This window comes from Sardina pilchardus, chromosome 22 (genome assembly GCF_963854185.1).
Source record: "Sardina pilchardus chromosome 22, fSarPil1.1, whole genome shotgun sequence".
Lineage (NCBI taxonomy): Eukaryota > Metazoa > Chordata > Actinopteri > Clupeiformes > Clupeidae > Sardina > Sardina pilchardus.
Window position 1 is genome coordinate 7,655,074 of NC_085015.1, and position 20,423 is coordinate 7,675,496.

The following is a 20,423-nucleotide window of genomic DNA, read 5'->3' on the forward strand; positions in this document are numbered from 1 at the left end:
CATGTACGAGACGTTACAAAATGCGAAACACGAGAGGTATGGAACACAGCCCGTTTTTGCTTGCGCTAAAAACCCACGTCAACTCTCCTCCAATCACATTGTTTCTGTTACTCAAACACATTTTCTGATTGGTGTAGAAGTTGCATCTTAAACAAGAGGAAGCATCCCATTGGCTCCTTTCTGACTCCATTGAACCACGCGGAATTGTTGAGATTACATGCTGCAAATTGTGACAGGAGTGTGATAAAATACGTAGATAGGTGACTGGAAATAGACTGCAAATGGTGCAGTCTCTAAATAATCTAAATAGAATGTCAACTTCCCTCGTGATAGCTTGAGAGCTATGGTTAGTTACACAAAAGCATGTGACTGTTGTCGGCTTCTGTCATAAAAAGCTTATCGGATTCTGCATTATAGCTCATTATAGCTCATTACAGTCCGTAGAGCACTTCTGAGTTTTGACGATCAATTAAATACTAGTAAAGACTAGCAATGTGTCAAATACTACAGAGTTGCATTGTTTTATTATGCTAAACATTATCGGCAACAAAGGGTGAGGTAGGCATTTTAAATATGATATATGTGCAATGCATAGTTAACAATGTGAGCTAAGGAAATGTAACAAGCTTGCTTGAATAGTCACTGTGGCTTTAAGGTTGTCAGGGGTTACATCCTCCATGTCAAATCGAGGCGTATTGACGTCAATGGTGGTTTGTGATTGGTCTTGACCTGTTTCCGGTAGGGCAACCATCCAAGAGGTTGAAAAGAATCAAGAATTTGAGCTTCTGTTACCCGGAAAATACATTACATTTCAGAGAAAGAAAAATTCGAGGATCTAGGTAATTAAATGAATATGTGCATGGTTTTGCTATAAATGATTGGTAAACACACCAGAGAGTGATATCGCCTGATGTTTTACAGTTTGCTAGTTATCCTACGACTGTCATTTGTTTATAATACGAATCAAGATGGCGTCGGCAGCAGTTGAGGCCCAATTTTTTTATCCGATTTTCTGTCAACAGTAATGTCGCCTTAAAAGGCCGTGACACCTTGCTCTTAGAAGAACTGAAAACTCTGTTTAATGCACGAAATTAACAGGCCTGTTTCTGTAAATGCACTTGCTCAAAGTACGACAGAGACGTCAACGTTATTGTTGGTCGTTCTGTTAAAAGAAAGGTAACGTTAACGGTAACTTAAAGTTAGGCTACCTATTTAGAAGAATGCTATTTGTAAGAAGTTGGGTAACGTTAGGGTGATGTCCAGAGATGTTTTTTGCATTTCGAAACATGACATTTCATTAGCAATCATTTGATATTCGTGGATTCCAGTTTGGGAGTGTTAATACGCTAACGTTACTTTCTGAGTGTAAACCCGACCTCTGAATCTTGAAACAGTTGTTTCCGCTAACATTTGGATTTGAAAACAAGTCGGGGTGTACCCTTGGAGATCATAAACGCCTACAATGTCATCTTATCGGGCGGCCTATTTGCTATTTAACTGTTGTAGCTAAATGTAGCCAGCAAGTTGTGCCGTAAGGTCAGTAGGCCTACCTACTATTTGTCATAGGCATTATAATCGCACACAGATTATTATTGACCCGAATCCAATTACACGCGGGCAGCAACATTAATACAATAATCTCGGTGTCCCGTTGTTCTCGCCGTCTTGCTGATTATGTTTGCCGCTGTGTGTGTTTCTACTCGATAATGGGTATTAAAGTACTTAGATCAACGAGGTGCAAAATCATTTGCTCTATTGTTATTGTCAGTGAAATCCATGATACCATGGATGGGTACGAGGTGGGGGGAAATCACAGGATACACAGAACTGTTTGTTGGGGTAGTTGTTGTACTGTATGTGCAAATGCATTGTTAACAGTTCACAAACCACAGCTTTACTGGAAATGAGAAGTGATACTCACTGAAATCTCACCATCCCATGTCCTCCTCCTAAGGTCAGAGGTCGAAGAGTTCAAAGGTCAGCAGCATGGCGTCCGGCAGTGCGAGCAGCGAGGAGGAGAAGAGCCTGCGGGAGTGTGAGCTGTACGTGCAGAGGCACAACATCCAGCAGCTGCTGAAGGACTGCATCGTGCAGCTGTGCACCTCCAGGCCTGACCGCCCCATGGCCTTCCTCAGGGAATACTTTGAGCGACTGGAGAAGGTGTGTGTCTGTGTGTCTGTGTCTGTGTCTGTGTGTGTGTTGGGGGGGGGGTTTAGTTAGTTAGTTGTCCCTGGGTTGGGGGGTGATACTTCACAGCACTGTACATAACGATGATGATAATAACAGCAACAACAACAAGAATGGCAAGTCTTCATAATAACAGTAAGCATAAGCATAGACAAGCCATGACTGTAAAGATAATCAGTTATTACATAGCATACATAGTACATAACTAAGAACTAGAGCCTGACTGATATGGAATTCTTAAGACCGATTACAATTCTAATATTTGGGGATTGCAGAAAACAATAATCGATCCATTGTCTGATATTCAAAGCAAATGCAGAAATTGTCTCCAGGAATTAGCATATTGAAAAAGTCAGATCAATGTTACATTTGCATTTATTCATTTACAAGGCACTTTTATTCAAAGTGACTTACATATGCCAATCATATTACAAAGGCTACTGTCTCTTAAAGCAACTTGGGGTTTAAGCGCCTTGCTCAAGGGCACAACTGTGGAAGTTGTGTATTGAACCCACAACTTTTCAGACTACTGCATACTAGCACAGCTGCTTAAACACAGTTCCTACCATAACTCCAGGAGGGATGTAACGTGTATAATTGGGCCAGACTATCTGGTAGACTATTGAAAGGCTCTGGCACTGACCTGACACTGAAGAAGGGAGAACCCCGAAACGTCTGTTCACAGGCAAAAATAAAGAGAAAAAAGTTATACATATATGACTAGGAGTGCTGTACTCTTGCTTTGATTCATTCCGTATGGGCACAAGCACCCAGTCAGCTTAAAATATTTTGTGAGTTGAGCGCGTTCTATGTACTTTATGTGTATAATTGGGCCAGACTATCTGGTAGACTATTGAAAGGCTCTTAATATAAATTGTGAAAAGGTAAATACTTCGCAATATGCCCCCTTTTATTTTTAAACTATTTTGTCTGTTATAAATGCTAATATCGACATATATAAGCAAATAGCTAAAATGGGCCGATAACATCACCACTCTGATTTAAGTCAGCCCTTACGAAAACATCACACAATGTCACACACAGTATTCAAAGTCAACCAAGTGGACACAAGGCTACCAACAGGCTATCATGTTACCTCAGCCAGGAGGTAATGTTTTCGGTGTGATTTGTCTGTCTGTGTGTCCGTCCATCCGTCGGTCTGTCAATGTGCAGGATTACGCACAAACTACTGGCCTGATTTCCATAAGATTTGGTGGAAAAGTGTAGCATGGATGAGCAAGGATGAACTCATAATATTTCCTCTGACACACGGTCCTCCTGTAGTGTTTTAGTTTTGCCTTCGCTACTCTTGTGCGATATGGCATTCATGCCTGTTTTGCCCTCTAGTGTTCAAACTTAGAAAATTCGTCACTTGATGATCTCACCCAAAGCAGTGGCTTTGGAGTTCCTGAAACCACCGTGTCGGTGTTCTCATGCAGAGGTGGAAAAGTCCAGCTTCAGAAAGTAAAAGGCCTGCCACACATCTGTTCAACCATTCACTTAAACCAGCTGATTCTAATTAGCACAACTCTTCAGCCAGGTAGAGCAGATGATTGATGAGATCACCTGTGCTAAGTGCACAGATAGATAGAACCAATACATGATTGGACTTTTACTCACTGAAGCTGGACTTTTCCACCTCCGTTCTCATGACATGGAATTTATGAAGTCATGCAGTGCACTACTATAGCATTTTCATATCAAGCCGGCTACCTAAAGGTGCTGTACGTCACGTCTTATGATTATAATTGGGCTGTGTTTAGCCAACTTCACACGGATATCTCGAGTTTGAGTTTGACTTGAGTGGCATGTACAACAGAGTTAGATGGCCACGGTGGCAGTGTTACATTACATTACATTACATTACATTACATTGCATTACATTACATTTGCCTGACGCTTTTTAACCAAAGCGACTTACAACATGGTAAAAACAATTTTACATTTTTAAGAGCAATTCCAACAACAAATTTACAACAACAATCAAAAAAGAACACAATAAGTGCATTAAATGAGTGTAATAAGTGCATCAATGAGTGCAATTGACCGTAGAATCAGCAAGACTAGTTGTAGTAGTGCTATGAGAGGAGATGTTCTCTGAAGAGCTGGGTTTTTTAGATGTTTTTTTGAAGATGGAGAGGGATGTCCCTACTCTAGTAGGAACTGGTAGTGCGTTCCACCAGCGAGGAGCAACGAACAACAGAGAGCGCAGTGTTCTGCACTCTCTGAATGTCCTTGTACCTAAGTGTGCTTATGGCTGTGGGTTTCAGGCTTTTGCCAAAATGAGTCCCTTTGCATATCAGAGATCTGTACCTTTGCTGAGGGGACATTACAGTGAAGTGGTGGTTGAGTGGGTGTGTTATGTCCCATGATTGCTATCGTGATTGCATTACATGTGATGTCCTAGTGCCAATCAATGAGAAGATAGTAATACTTAATACACCTAGTTGTCAGTTGTCAGAGGAGGTTTGTTATATTTATCAGTGATGAGAATAAATTAATAAACATAAAAATGCTCTTCAAGAGGCAAAAGAATGTGGAAACGCTGTACTATGTTCAGTTGAGCAGTTCAGTGAGAGCAGTACATACAAAAGGCTTGAAGGCTTGAAGCATATGGGGATGTTGTGATATTTCCAGAAATGAACAGGAGCTTTGTCTTGATGTGAACTTCTTTATTGACGTCACACTTCAGCTTCCCCTCATGAACTGCTACGCCGTCACAGAACTAGCTAGTTGTTCACAGTTAGTTGTCATCTTCTAGACTCTCACAATATGTCCTTTCTTGGTTGTTCTATAAAAAAATTATTTGTCTGTTGCTGGTATTAGAATTTTTATAACAATAGTTGCCAAGTAAACAGCATATTGTTTTGGTTGTGTAAAGCAAGTGCCTTGCCTTTCTCTCCATCTAATCTTCATAACTTCTCATGACACATCTCTATACGCTTGCATAACCGGTGTGCATTTCATATATATGTTCCTCTTTATTATATGTACTGTGTGTATTTCATAAGTGTCCTCGTATGCATGTTCCTCTTTATACTGTGTGCATTTCATATGTGTCCTCGTATGTATGTTCCTCTTTATACTGTGTGCATTTCATATGTGCTTTCCTTTATATCATATGCATATACTGTGCATATTTCATATGTATGTTTCTCTGTATCATACACATGCGTATACTGTGTGTGTTTCATATATGTTTCTCTGTATCATACACATACTGTGTGTTTCATATGTATGTTTCTCTGTATCATACACATGCGTATACCGTGTGTGTTTCATATACATGTTTCTCTATATCATACGCATATACCGAGTGTGTGTTATTTATGAGTGTTGTTTTGCGTTCCTCTGCTGTCCCTGCAGGAGGAGGCCAAGCAGATTCAGAATCAGCAGAAGGCCAGTTCTCGCTCGGACTCCCGGGAAGATGAGGTGTCCCCTCCCATGAACCCCGTGGTCAAGGGCCGCATGCGGCGCGGAGCCATCAGTGCCGAGGTCTACACGGAGGAGGACGCCGCCTCATACGTCCGCAAGGTGTGCATATGCACAACACACACACACACACACACACACACACACACACTCACTCACACACGCACACTCGGATGTATACCGTGACATTCGCTACAAGGGAGCAACAATTAATCAATTAAGTAATTTACTATTTTTATCCTATTCCAGGTCATACCTAAAGATTACAAGACAATGGCAGCTCTTGCCAAAGCCATCGAGAAGAACGTTCTCTTCTCCCACCTTGACGACAATGAAAGAAGGTACAGGCATTTGCTCTCAGTCAAGTTTAGATGTCAGTCACTTTTGTGTGGATGTTTTTAGTCGTCTGTTTTTCCCATCGTAAGGGTAATCACGTTATTACATGAGGCTCTTCTCAACGTCTCCTCGGTCCTCGGTCCTCAGTCCTTGGTCCTCGTTCCCACTGATCTATAAAGTATGATGGGGCGGCAACAATGAGATAGTCTATCCAGTGTTGTTTATAGATCGGAGGACCGAGGATCGAGGACCGAGCAGAGACATTGAGAAGAGACTATTGTGTTTGTGTAAAAATCCTCACAGTCGTTCTTTTCACTCGTTTGTTCTCCAGCGACATCTTTGATGCCATGTTCCCAGTCACATATATTGCTGGGGAGATAGTCATACAGCAGGGTAAGATCACTTACTTTACTACGGCAGACGCCCTATCTCAGTCATGTATATAAACTACTGAGCATGTTTTAATGCCTTTATAATTGATTTCATTTTATTTATCGCTTTGTAAATTGATTGTGGCATTCTTAGCAGCTGGATGTGAATTGTCGAGCACGTGCTGTAAAGCTCATGGCTCGTCAGCTGTTTAAAGCTCCGTTATGTTTGTCATTTCACAGGTGACGAGGGAGATAATTTCTACGTCATCGATCAGGGAGAGATGGACGTAAGTAGACCCGCTATGTGACACTGAACACTAATGAGTTTATCAAGTTGTAACTCAGTTTGACTAGTATGTCCAGCCTGATACTTCTCTTAGTCAGGCTGTACTGTAACTTCATAAACTGTATTGTAGCTCAAAACATTTCTAGGCATTTTTGCCGTTTTCTCTGTTCATATCCTGTATTTTGTATATGTAAATGGATCGTATTATATACTACTCCCAAACAGTCAGGGATATTCGACTTTCGGTTGAAATTTCAGGGTTTAATGTGACCTCTGAACTGTTGGACACGTGCATTCAAAAATGTAATGTTTCAGTACTTTCGGTACTGTTTTACACAATATTCATACTGTATAGCTATGTACCTGTTGGCTAACATTACACTCACCGCCCAAACATCACTCCCGATCTAGGTCACAGCACCAATGTAACTGGTGTTGTGTTGACCACACGGCTCAACCCGGCACTGAGTTTACACCGCACGGCGTACCGCACAGCTACCTACTATCTTGCTACCGTTACATTTGCTTCATTGTTTTTCCTTCTGCTGCATGTCGGCTTCAGGTGTATGTGAACGGGGAGTGGGCCACAAACATCGGCGAGGGGGGCAGCTTCGGGGAGCTCGCCCTGATCTACGGCACCCCCCGAGCAGCCACCGTTAGAGCCAGGACCAACGTCAAGCTGTGGGGCATTGACAGAGACAGCTACCGGAGAATACTCATGGTAAGACATATCACAGATATTGTGCTGGTCCCACTGCCACATTTAATCCATATCGTACTTTATCTACGTATCCAAAGTACTTTACTGTGAGGGGTAGTGTGTATGTGTGTGTGTGTGTGTGTGTGTGTGTGTAGGGGGGGGGGCAGCCCCTACCTGGGCGATGCCACTATGTTCTAGTTTCTGATTCAGTAAAAAAGTTGTGATGGTGTATGGAAATGGCCTGGAGTTTATTGAAGCTGTTTGTTTTGGTAATGAAGGTGCATTTTCTTTTATTTGTTTTAAAGTAGTGTTTGCCGTAAGTCACTGAAAGAGGATGATAGTATGACAGGATGCCATGCCACAAAATGTCCGTCCTTGTGTTCCTGAACTCCTGTGTTTTGGTGTGTCTTCTCTGAATCCTGTGCCTGTGTCTCTGTCTCCCTCAGGGGAGCACTTTGAGGAAGAGGAAAATGTACGACGAGTTCCTCAGCAAAGTCTCCATCTTAGGTAAACATTGACTCTGGCTTTGACGCTGGTGTTTGTCTTTGTCGACGTCTTTGTCGTCCAGTCAGCTTGGCTAGACAGGAGGATTATGGGGCTAACTCATAGCCTGGCTATCACCAGACCAAGCTCAGTCTTTTAAGAATGAATATTACCGTAATTTCCGGACTATTAGCCGCAGTTTATACATTGATTTAGCTAAATTTCTTCAGCTATGAGGTTAATACAGGGGGCCAGTTAATATGGTATTAATATGGTTTTGTTTCTTTTAACTTGCATAAAACACTGTCCTGCGGCTTATACACAATGCGGCTTATATGCCGGATATTACTGTAGTCTAGTGAGTCTGCTCTGTATTTTCTACTGCACAAGAGGCGGGATCAACGGGCATAGTTCAAATGACTCATTTTGTGCACATTTGCATAGTCCCTCAACCAATCAGACCAGCGATCCCGGTGTGCCAGATGGAAAAGCCAGTTTGTGATTGGTCCCCGCAGATTTGTAACGGAAGCAGGATAGAAAAATGTGCAGGTTTCCAGCCTGAGGTGGATAGATAGATAGATAGATAGATAGATAGATAGATAGATAGATAGATAGATACTTTATTGATCCCCAAGGGGCATAGCTGCAGGGCGAAATCAATGTCGCCGGCAGATGGGGCCGGGTTTACTCCGTCTAGCTAACTGACGTTGTGTCTGTGCGTCCGCTGGGTTTACTCCGTCTAGCTAACTGACGTTGTGTCCGTGCGTCCGCTGGGTTTACTCCGTCTAGCTAACTGACGTTGTGTCCTTGCGTCCGCTGGGTTTACTCCGTCTAGCTAACTGACATTGTGCCGTGCGTCCGCTGGGTTTACTCCGTCTAGCTAACTCACATTGTGTCCGTGCGTCCGCAGAGTCTCTGGATAAGTGGGAGCGCCTCACCGTGGCCGATTCCCTGGAGCCGGTCCAGTTCGAGGACAGCCAGAAAATTGTCGTTCAGGGAGAACCGGGAGACGAGTTTTTCATCATTCTGGAGGTACCCAACACATTCTCTGCTCAATTAGGTTGTCTTTACCAAAACTTAAAGGAGTCATAGAACGCATTTTTTGACCATTACAAATTGATCTTTGAGCCTTAATAATGTCATATGTAAATTTGTGGGGCTGAAAACGCCCCAGGAGCACTGCTAGATCGCCTAATACAAGGTCATAAATAAGCCTTGCAATGAAACAGTTTGTTTTTCCCGCCCACTCGGCAAGTTCATGAATATTCAAATGAGATGCGCGCTGATTGGTCTATTGGCCGATATGTCCTGAAAGTTGATTGGCTCAATCCACCGGTCTGAAGCTAGAGCAAAGTGAAACTACGTTTACTGCTGGTAAATAAAGCCAAAGTCTTTGATAAAGCTATCAACAATGGATTTAAATAAGGAATACAGCCGTACATGTATAAACCGAGTCAGAAGAAGGTTCTGACGAAGATGAAGTGCAGCAGATTCCCCAACAGAATGAATGTGTTAGATTGGTAAGTTTTATCAGTACATTTCTTAGTATAGTAACTCTCCAAAGTTAGCTGTAATAACGCTAGCATTACAACGTCTCTGCCATAGACCACATATCTAAATACTAGCATCGTAAGAGCAGTTTAACAAGAATTATTAATCGAAGGTATGCAAATGAGAGGGGCCGAGGGGTGTATCTAAAGGGGGATGGGCGCCTATTACGTGTTATCTGAGCTCTGTTCAGATTGGAGCATTTCAACACGGCTGTTTCTATTTCCCAATTTGCATACGAAAGCAGGCGGGGGACGCGGTAAAGTCTTTGGTGTTGTCCTTTGGACACTGCTCGCAGCCTAAATTCAACAGTATCAATCAATCAATCAAATTTTATTTATATAGCACATTTCATATGGCATACATAGACTCAATGTGCTTTGAATGAAAAGGAAAATATACATACTGTATATGAACACACGCTCACGCGCGCACACACACACACATACACACATGTATATATGGACACACAAAATGGTTAAAAAAAATAAGAATAAAAGCAGCACTGGAAAAAGAACAATTCAATAAGATAAAATAAAATAAAATAATATAAAATAAATAAAACACTTTGCCAAGATGAGAACATCCATACAACTCACTTGTTAAAAGAGTTAAGCAAGAGCACATAAAATAATCTATTCGGAGGGGCAAAAATTAAAAAACATAACTCAAACAAAAGCTTGTGAAAATAAATATGTTTTAAGACCCTTTTTAAAAGAGAAAGTTGATTGAGCTAACCTTAATTCCAAAGGAAGAGAATTCCACAGAGTTGGGGCACAATAGCTAAAAGCACCATGTGCCACGTTTGTGTTGATTCTGGGGACTGACAGGAGACTTTTATTGGATGATCTTAGACAACGTGTTGGAAGATAGTGTGAGATCATGTCAGAAATATATGTTGGTGCTAGGCCATTTAAAGATTTAAAAACAATTAAGAGAATTTTGAACTGGATTCTTTGTTGTACAGGAAGCCAGTGAAGTGATTTTAAAACAGGAGTGATGTGATCAAATTTGGATGTTCTTGTGAGTATTCTAGCAGCAGCATTTTGAATGAGTTGAAGCTTGTTAAGTGCCTGTTTGGTAACACCAGCATAAAGTGAGTTACAATAATCCAGGCGACTAGAAATAAAAGCGTGTACTAATTTTTCTGAGTCCTGTAGAGACAGAAGGCCACGTACCTTTGAAATATTTCTGAGGTGATAAAAGGCTGTCTTGGTAACAGTGGATATGTGCTTTTCAAAGTTAAGATCAGGATCAAGGATCACACCCAGATTTCTGACATCACCACAGGGTTTTACCAGAAGGGGGGTTAAAAAGGAATTAATATGTTCTCTCTGGGCCTTTGGGCCAACAACTAAAACCTCAGTCTTGCTGTCATTTAACAATAGAAAATTCTGGGCCATCCAGTTTTTAATGTCCGAGATACAACTGATTAGGTCATTTACTGGACTGGGGTCATCAGAAGATATAGACATGTAAAGTTGGGTATCATCCGCATATGAATGATAAGAAATATTATGGTGCCGGATGATAGACCCAAGTGGTAACATGTATAAATTAAAAAGCAAAGGGCCAAGGATGGACCCCTGAGGTACCCCATACGAGATGTTCATAGTATCTGAACAGAATCTATTTATAGAGACAGAAAAAGTTCTCCCATTTAGGTAGGAGGAAATCCAAGCTAGAGCTGTACCCTGGATGCCAGTTAGATCTTGCAGGCGTTGGAGTAGAATGGTGTGATCTACGGTGTCAAATGCAGCACTTAAATCTAGAAGAACGAGAACAGATACTTTATGGTGATCAGTGGCAATTTTAAGATCATTTATAACTCTGACCAAAGCAGTCTCTGTACTATGATTTACACGGAAACCAGACTGATAGGTATCGAAAAGGGTGTTATGAGATAGATAAGAGTAAAGCTGCTTGTAAACAACCTTCTCAAGAATTTTACCCAAAAAAGGTAGGTTAGAGATTGGCCTATAACTCCCGCAAGCCAAGGGATCAAGATTATGGTTTTTTAGCAGTGGAGTAACCAAAGCATGTTTAAGACAAGAAGGGAAAATCCCAGACAGGAGGGAGGTATTAACAATGTTGAGAACCTCAGGAGCGAGACAGCTTAAAACCTGCTTGAACAGCTTGGTAGGTATCGGATCAAGAGAGCAAGTAGCAGAACCTAGCTGATTGACTATCTTTTCCAGGTCACTTTGGTGAATAGGAGTGAAACTGGGGAGACCAGTTGAACAGAGAAATAGAGAGTGGCTTGAAGATAGGCAGCTGGAAGTTGCATTGGAAGGTATCGTGATATTGCTCCTGATAGTTAAAATTTTTTCGCTAAAAAAGGTAGCAAACTCATTGCACTTCTCTACAGAGTGAAGCTCTGTGGGAATCGTATGTGGAGGGTTGATTAGCTTATCAATGGTACTAAACAGTGTTTTGGAGTTGTTTGAATTGTCAGCAATAATCTGAGAGAAATGCTGCCTTCGAGCTTTTTTAATTTCACTATTATAGATAAAAATATGATTCTTATAGTTTATCAAATCAGCCTGCAGTTTAGACTTACGCCATTGTCGTTCATATTTGCGGCAGGTTCTTTTAAAGGCGCTGACAGTCTGTGAGGTCCTCCAGGGTGGCCTCCGTTTAACTGAGATAGTCTTAATTTGTAATGGTGCAATGCTGTCAATGATTTGCAAAACGGAGGAGTTAAAAGACTTGACTAAGGTGTCAGAACAGGAGGATACAACAGAATCACCCACAAAACCAGTAGGAGAAATTAAAGTTAAGGGTGCAACAGAGACCTGGCTCAGGTCACATGACTGAGCAGCATTTCTATGAGCCATAATAAATTTATCAGAGGTGTCTTCCCTAATGTTGCGTCTTAAGAGTGTTTTCACACCAGAAGCCTGTCTAGTCGATGGCCAGGAAACACTGAAGAGAATACACAGATGGTCAGAGAAGCCAACATCTAAAGTGCCATTTATAAAAACCTCAAAGCCTTTAGAAATAACCAGATCTAAGGTGTGACCATGGCTGTGAGTAGGTACAGAAATGTGTTGTGTGAGCTCGAATGATGACAGCAGATCAGTGAACTGAGTCGCAAAAGAATCAGCTATGTTATCGACATGAATATTAAAGTCACCAGAGATAAGAATAAAATCATACTTAGTCACAATATTTGATAAAAAATCCCCAAAATCAGAAATAAAGCCAGCTCTGTACTGTGGTGGGTGATAGACTGTGACTATAAGAGAGGTGTTTGATGGCCTCAGAGCTAAATATTCAAAAGTGGAATAAGTACCAAAAAAAGCATTTTTACAGGGTAACACATCAGAGAAGAGGGCTGCTACACCGCCACCTTTCTGATGTGAGCGAGAGCAGTGTGCAAAAGAAAAGTCAGATGGTGATGCCTCAAGAAGTTCATAGTTGCCTGAGGCATCAAGCCACGTTTCAGTAAGAAAAATGCAGTTTAACTTATGGGATGTAATAATATCATTTACCAGAAATGTCTTATTACATAGCGATCTGACATTTAGGAGGGCCATCTGCAGGTGATGAGAGGAACTACATTTTTGTAAAGTAGTTTGACCCCCTGTGTCTATATGAGAGGGAGAGCAGTAGGGATCAGCCGGACCCATACCAGAGCTGGGTGTGTTAGTGAACTGAATTGGGTCATGCTGTGATGCATGTCAGAGTGTACTGAAAGCAATGAACTGGATAAAGTTGGTGGTTAGCTGTAGGAGACCCGTTTTGTTTGGGTGCACACCATCAGATCGATAAAGACTAGATTTTGTCCAAAATATATCAAAGTTAGCAATAAAGTCATGACCAGCTGCACTGCAAAAATTCTTTAGCCAAGTATGTAGAGCATACAGCCTACTGAAGCGTTCAGAATGGCTAGAATTGAAAGGGATAGGGCCAGACATGATGCAGCGTTTTCCATGACTTTCTATGGTGAGACACAGGGTCTCGAGTTCGTCCTGAAGCTTGATCGAACTTCTGGCCATGACGTCATTTGTACCCACGTGGACAATGACGATGTTGACGGAGGGATGCCTTTCCAGTAGTGAGGGAATGAGTCCGGAAATGTCAATAACCCTACCACCCGAAACACAATAAGTGATGGCACTAGGTATAGTTAGGCCTCTAACAATCGAGTCACCAACAATGAGTATTTCAGGAGTGCACTGAACATCACGGTTAAAGTGAATAGTTGTGTGGGGAGGAAGTTGCAGACCATCGGTACTGTCTGTAGAAGTAAAGACGCTGTCAGCCGTGGACAGCGTTTGTGGAGTTTGACATGGGCTACACAGGTTAACAACAGTAGCGTCAGCAGCTAGCTGGGACAACGCAGCGGCCCGAGGGCTCGACAGGCCACCGTCGCCTGTAGGAGAGAGGTAAACAAGGGAAGCCAAGGCACCTGATGACACCTCCTGGGGAGATGAGGAGACTCTGAGCCGCTTGTCGGAGACGTGCACCGGACTTGAGGCGTCGCTGCCTGGGGACCTGTTGCGCTTGGAGGTAGCCTTGCGACTTCCATGTTGTTGCATCGAGGACGATGCTGGTCGTGCCTGCCGGAGAGCAGGCGGGTTTGAGGGGCACATCGCTGGACCCCAGACATCGGGACGTTTATGATTTCCACTCCGCCGTAATGTAGGCGACGTGGGAAGATCCGCCAGAGGAGCAAAGGAGTTGTAGAGTTCCAACTCCGATGCAACACCAACTTGACAAGCCGGGACAGAAGGAGTGGAGCGGCGAGTCGTGACATCTACCACCGGAGACCAGGTAGAGCAACCGGGGTTCAGAGTAGTATCCACCGATGAAGGAACAGGTAGACGTTGATCTTCAAACAAGGTGAGCCGTGCACCAAGATCTGTTTGTTTTTGTAGAAGGACTGAAATGAGTTTTTCAATTGAAGCTAGTTCACTTTTGATCTCAGTCAGGACAGAGCTGGCAGTCAGCGGTCTAACGTTATCGTTGCACAGTTCAAACTCCGCGGCCGCCATTACGCACGCCATTACGCACCGGATGTCCTAATCTGTCCTAACATCTGTTCTGTCAGTAACAAGGTGAATGTGGTTTTGAATTCTAGGACTCCTTTAACAATAACTTACATTACATTTAGCAGACACTTTTTGTCCAAAGTGACTTACATAATGTGAACTATATTACAAGGGACTACACTGTCCCCGGAGCAACTTGGGGTTAAGTGCCTAGCTCAAGCGCACAACGGTGGAAGCCAGGAATTGGACAACTTTCGGGCTTCTACACACTTGCCCAGCTCCTTAACTACTACACTACCACCATGAGCATGTTTCTTGTCAACCATATAGGGTTATTGAGTTGTTATTGATTGATTGATTGATTGATTGATTGATTGTTCTTTTTTTCTTGGCCTCACAGGGCAGTGCCGCCGTTTTGCAACGCAGGTCAGAGAATGAGGAGTTTGTGGAGGTCGGACGGTTAGGACCTTCTGACTACTTCGGTAGGAACCGTTTTCTTCTTTTCTGAAGACACAGATATTTTATACATACACTGATGCATAAGAACACACTGCCCGTGGATTTTGTTTTTCTTTTTTTAAATCCTATGATGAACTGAAATAGTGTTCATTTGTAAGTCTTTACTGAGAACTCTGGTGTGTGTGTGTGTGTGTGTGTGTGTGTGTGTGTGTGTGTGTGTGTGTGTTTGCAGGTGAAATTGCTTTGTTGATGAACCGCCCGCGTGCCGCGACGGTTGTGGCCCGCGGCCCGCTGAAGTGTGTGAAGTTGGACCGACCCCGGTTCGAGCGCGTCCTCGGGCCCTGCTCCGACATCCTCAAGCGCAACATCCAGCAGTACAACAGCTTCGTCTCGTTGTCCGTCTAAGGAAACCCGTAGGACCACCAACCTCCAACCCTCCCCCTCCTCCTCCTCCTCCTTCTCCTCCTCCTCTTCCAACCTCCACCCCCTCTTCTCCCTCACACCTTACCCCAAACCACCCCCCCCCCCCCCCCCACTCAGCCCAGACCTTGCAGTCGGGCAGGGTCCACCCTGAGTCTCCTCCATATGCTCTTTGCATTTGCCGTTTCCTCCAGGTTTTTGCATTTTTGTTTGTTTGTTTGTTTGTTTGTTTATTGGTTGGTTGGTTGGATGTTTTTTAAGAGCCAGGAGCGGCACCCCCTTGCACTTCACCAGCTTGACACCTTTTTTTTTTTTTTTTTTTTTGTGGTTGTTTTGTGCACCTGTTAAGTTCATTGAAGAATGGGATGTTTCTGTTGACGCGACAGTGCAGTAGTTTTTTCGGCGGAGGCTCGTGGAAGAGTAGACAATCAGATTGAAATGTTCTCACTTTGCTTTTCACGCGTGGTTGTTAAATGTGGCTTTTTGCTTTTTTTTTTGCTTTTTTTTTTTTAAAGGTTTTCTGAGTGTGAGTTTGAAAATGAAGGATACTTTGAAGAAACCAAAAGATAGTGTGAAAAACAATAATTAAAAAAAAAAAAACCTACATCTGACATCAATACACTTGAAATTCATGCAGGCCCGAGTTACAATGTTGTTTGGTAGCTTCTTGCTTGACGTTACTCCTGAAAAAAAAGAAAAACTTTCAGACTTTCAGAACTTGCAGTCAGCCTTAATGTGTGTGCATCTTTCGTCTTGTCCTTGGGTTATCCTCTGAAGTCAACTTGTTTATGAATGGACCAGAGTAGTGTAGGCACAGCTCCAGCAATCTGACCAGAGACCTGTTCTGGAATACTTAACCTTCCAACAGACTTCTAGAATGCCAGATATTTAACCTTGCTTTGAACACGGCCAATCAAACGGGGTGGGGGGTGGGGGGGAGTCATGTTTCAAACACACCTAATGTGTCGGATAAAGTTGTTCCGAATGTGAACGTTCACACCAGGGGTTTTAGTTTGTATTGTTCGAGGGCCGGTGGATAGGAGAAGGGTGTGGTTGGCCTGTTGCTAGACAACAGTGGAAGGTATTTGATTGTTAGTAGTCCTGTGTTGTTACCATCAGTTTCAAACTGTAGATTATTCTTGAGTTTTATGGCTTATTCTCTGGCAAAGTGATTTTGTTTTGGCGGGGTTTTGTGTGGGAGAAAATTGAGCAGCATATTTTTGCTTATCTTAACTGTTAAAAAAGGGTTGTAAAATGTTTCAGTGATTTGAATTTCTTCGATTCTCAACTCTTGAAGTTTCTCTTTAGTAATTGGTTAGTGTCATTTGCTTCCGAGCGTTGCTCCGTTTTGTTTAGTTTTGAAACTAGTGCCAAACATTGAAATTTATGTGTACGGCACAACAATTCATTGCTGTTGTGATTTTACAAGATAATATATTAAGCCAGTTCAATTGTAACAAGACAAAACTATGATCTGATCTTACTGGGAAAAGCTGTTTTAGACCAAAATGTATCGTTATCAGTATTTAATGTCTCGTCAGTATCCGCCACTTGCTACATATTTAAACATTTGCGCCACCATTTTATCGTTGTGTAGATTCTTTATAAGTAAGAAATCTTCCACAAAAACACCATGTTATTTAGGAGTGCCATAATAACAGATGTGAAGGCTTGCTCTGTTGTGAGAAACCCCAAATGAGAGCACGTCGACCCAGTGGTCTTCAGCTGGTAATACTTAACTTTCACAACAAGCTCCACGCTCAAATCTCTGACATGGCTTCAGACAGGAAGGAGACTGTATTACAGAGACTTGCGCCAATGTACTCTGGGTGATCGACCCCATGCAGACAAAATGGAGTCATTCTTCTTTTTTTTTTTTTTTTTTTTTTCTGTAGTTCTGATATCACATGTCATGCAACAAAGTTTATTTTACTGAGCATCGTGAAGAGTTGTGTTCTCATTGGAATATGAACTGCATGTACAGCATCCGAATGCCATGGCTGGTGGTTACCTGATATACAGGTGACTGGTGTTGGTAACCCAAGAAGACATTGAAAAAAAAAAGGAAATGCAAGCTTTTGATGTACAGCTTCAGAGCTGTGTAGTACCATAGGGGCACTAAATTGCAGTTGGGTTTAAGGTCTATTTGTGAGGTTTAAAATGGCTCCTTTTTTTTCTGGAACTCTCTCTCCTTTTGTACTGTTTGACCATTGTACTGTAAAGTGATATTGCTGTCCATTCCACCACCCCCATCGCTGCCACCCATGTAAACATGACAATGTTCCTACAAAGAGCTGAAAAAGGACCCGCTTTCACTACTGATGTCTTCTCTTCTGTCGCTTTTTGTTTTTCTCTTTTTGTTAATTATCTTTACTGGGTGTGAATGTGTGTGACTGGAATGGATGAGCGGAGGGGTGTGTGTGTGTTTGTGTTTGTGTGTGAGTGTGACAGTGAGTGAGTGTGTACGTTACCAAACAGATTAACATAGTTTGCCTTAGCTTCTGTTACCGAGGGAGGGAACTCTCCTGCTTGCCCATCCTTCTGAGGGTGCTTGTCCATCCTTTTGAGGGTGCTTGTCCATCCTTCTGAGGGTGCTTGTCCATCCTTCCTAGGGTGTCACGTGACCCGCAGTGACCTCCACCTGCCGGTCGACCGAGGACCATCTTTCTTTTTTCTGTCTTATTTTTTTAAAAATTCTATTTTACCCAATGTCTGTACAATGTTTAATTTCTTGTATGTGTGCTCAGACTATATCCCTTTTTTGGTATAGAATGTCCTAATGGCAGTTTAAGCAATAAAAAAATGTTGTATTATTGAATCGGCCTCTACGTTCTCTTTGGCTTCGCTTGTGTACTTTTCTTGTGGGAGTTTCAATTGCAAGGTCCTTCAGATAAAGCAATACGCTACCGTTCACTAATCAACAACATCAACAACAAGTTGTGCAATGGTGTTTTGTTCCACAACCAAATCTGTGGTAAATGGCTGCCAATACGAAGCTCATCTGAGAAGACTGGTCAAATTTTAGAAGTCAAATGCCTTCAGATTAACAGCAGGTGGCGCCATTAAGCTATAGTACAAGAGGTGCAGAAAATATGGTGTCAAAGAGCCCCAGTGGTTGGTTGTGATGATATTTTATTAAATATTTTATTATTTCAACTTAAAAATGAATCTAATTATTGATAAACCTAACATAACAACGTGGAAAAAATATAATTCAAGTCCAAGCACCTGTTCTTTTGGCCTCAGATTTGAAGAGTGTCCTTTGTGCAAGGATTGTTTTTTAAGATTGACTATTACTAGGCTAAATATTGAGAAATTGTATAACAATTCCCTCCATTTGTTTAGGCTCTGGTAGTGTGAGACCAATCGATTCAGATGTGGTGTTGCTCCTTCCCTTTTTGTATTCCCTTTGCCACTATAGCCAAAATTAACACACGCTTAATTAAAGTGTCAACTTTTATCCAAGTATCAATGACATTTATTAAAGAGATTGCATGAATCTAAAGGGAAACAGGAAGTGGGCAATCCTGCATTGGACCTTTAGGTATGTCAGTGGCTTCCCATGAATAACAGGAATCAGCAGAGTAGTCAACCTACCTGGTTGAACACTAGATGGCAGCATCAAACCCTTTCATGACATTTAGTGCTGCTCCTTCACCCAGAACTGTGTGCTGAAAGTGTTTTGTAACACACATCGACCTCCAAAAGAAATTCACAAGATATGTTTTATTACATCTTAATAAGAAACATTTTCCCTTTTTATGGCCTTTAAAAGCAGTTTACAACATGTGTTTTATTTTAAAATTCCATGTCTGTATTTTATGACTCATGAAGTTATTTATGATTTATAAATAGAAGCCAACAGAACCGACAGGCAAACGTTTTTCTTTCCTTTTCTAGAGCCTACCGTTGTTATTATGAATGCATTGGCATAATACAGGACACTGTAAGTTAATGTAAATCTTTGCATCAAAGACTTCGACAGGACATGGTCCTTGAGTCAGGACAGGTCCAAGATGTAGCAGCAAACACATAAACTCATAAAATCTGTACATTTACAAGAACACGCCTGAGAACACTTAAGAGTTTATTTCTCCTCACCAAAACCAAGTCAACTTTTAGTTTTACAATCGTATGTTTACCGTCAGCTAGCCACTGTTTTTAGATATGTAGATCCATTTCCCTGTTATTCATTTGTAATCAAAGATGAAGTCGATGACATGTTTACAAATGGCAAAACAGCTGTGTTGAGATGGAATCAAGTGAAAGCTGTGTAAACACACACACACACACACACACACACACACACACACACACGTTAAAGAACGTGGACATCTTCCCCATTAGGCCTTGCATAGTTCTCTTTCAGACAGTTAAGGATCTGGTGTTTACAATCATTCTGGGGGAAGCGTGGACTGCTGCTGTGTCAGATGTTGTTTTAGGTGACACTTTTCAGAGGCTCAATCTGCCTTTTCAAGCAGCTAACAGAGTCCATGCAGTCTGTGTACCCCCCTTTTCGGCCTGCCTCATGCTTTCTCTCCTTGTCCTCTGTGTGTGTGTGTGTGTGTGTGTGTGTGTGTGTGGTGTGGGTGTGGGTGTGGGTGTGGGTGTGGGTGTGTGTGTGTGTGTGTGTGTGTGTGTGTGTGTGTGTGTGTGTGTGTGTGTGTGTGTGTGTGTGTGTGTGTGTGTGTGTGTGTGTGTATAATGTGCCTTTCCTTTTATCCTTTCTAACTGTCTTTCTGTGTATCTCTCTATTCCTCAAACTATTTCTGTCACACAGCCTCATTCACATTCTGTCTGTGTCAGAGGTTGTGTTGTGCTTTTTCTTTCTGTCTTTCAGAAGCAGAGAATAAAATACCAGCCCTGAAACTCCTACTTTCCTCTCTCTCTCTTTCTCTCTTCATTCTGTTTCTTCCTCTGTCTTCCAACTCTCCCTCTCCTATTCTCTCTCTCTCTCTGTCTGTCTGAGCTTGTGCTGTGGTTTTTAACACCGTCTCCCTTCCACTTTCTCTCTCTTTCCTCCCCCGGTCTCTTTTTCTCTCTCATTCTTTTTCCTGTGCTTTCTCTCTCTCTCTCTCTCTCTCTCTCTCTCTGCTGTCCACCCCCAGACCTCTGGCCTGCGCTCCTCCCTGGTCCTCATCTGAGGTCAGTCACACCTGAAGATGAACCCCTAGACCACCCTACACCCCAACTCCTTTTCGGAC

At 42.3% G+C, this 20,423-nt stretch overlaps 1 protein-coding gene across 3 annotated transcripts; it reads left to right on the forward strand.

Annotated features, from left to right (window-relative positions):
• The first annotated feature begins 742 nt into the window (after window positions 1-742).
• Window positions 743-18,037, forward strand: prkar1ab (protein kinase, cAMP-dependent, regulatory, type I, alpha (tissue specific extinguisher 1) b). 3 transcript variants are annotated; one of them, XM_062526310.1, is made up of 11 exons: window positions 743-839; window positions 1,955-2,160; window positions 5,554-5,721; window positions 5,869-5,960; window positions 6,287-6,348; window positions 6,567-6,613; window positions 7,175-7,333; window positions 7,759-7,819; window positions 8,706-8,827; window positions 14,741-14,822; window positions 15,032-18,037. In XM_062526310.1, the coding sequence occupies exons 2-11, from the start codon at window positions 1,987-1,989 to the stop codon at window positions 15,202-15,204; spliced, it is 1,140 nt and encodes a 379-aa protein (XP_062382294.1). In that variant the 5' UTR covers window positions 743-839; window positions 1,955-1,986; the 3' UTR covers window positions 15,205-18,037. The 3 variants fall into 3 exon arrangements, with proteins under 3 accessions (XP_062382294.1, XP_062382295.1, XP_062382296.1); XM_062526311.1 differs by having other exon boundaries at window positions 1,960-2,160; XM_062526312.1 differs by lacking the exon at window positions 743-839 and adding an exon at window positions 1,057-1,176.
• Window positions 18,038-20,423: the final 2,386 nt, after the last annotated feature.

What these genes read in the sequence shown, in the direction of transcription:
- prkar1ab (XM_062526310.1), top strand. Translation starts at nt 1,987, where the DNA reads ATGGCGTCCGGCAGTGCGAGCAGCGAGGAGGAGAAGAGCCTGCGGGAG. An exon ending in CCGCCTCATACGTCCGCAAG is followed by an intron (nt 5,722 to 5,868) that starts GTGTGCATATGC and finishes ATCCTATTCCAG; the next exon opens with GTCATACCTAAAGATTACAA. An exon ending in GGAGATAGTCATACAGCAGG is followed by an intron (nt 6,349 to 6,566) that starts GTAAGATCACTT and finishes GTCATTTCACAG; the next exon opens with GTGACGAGGGAGATAATTTC.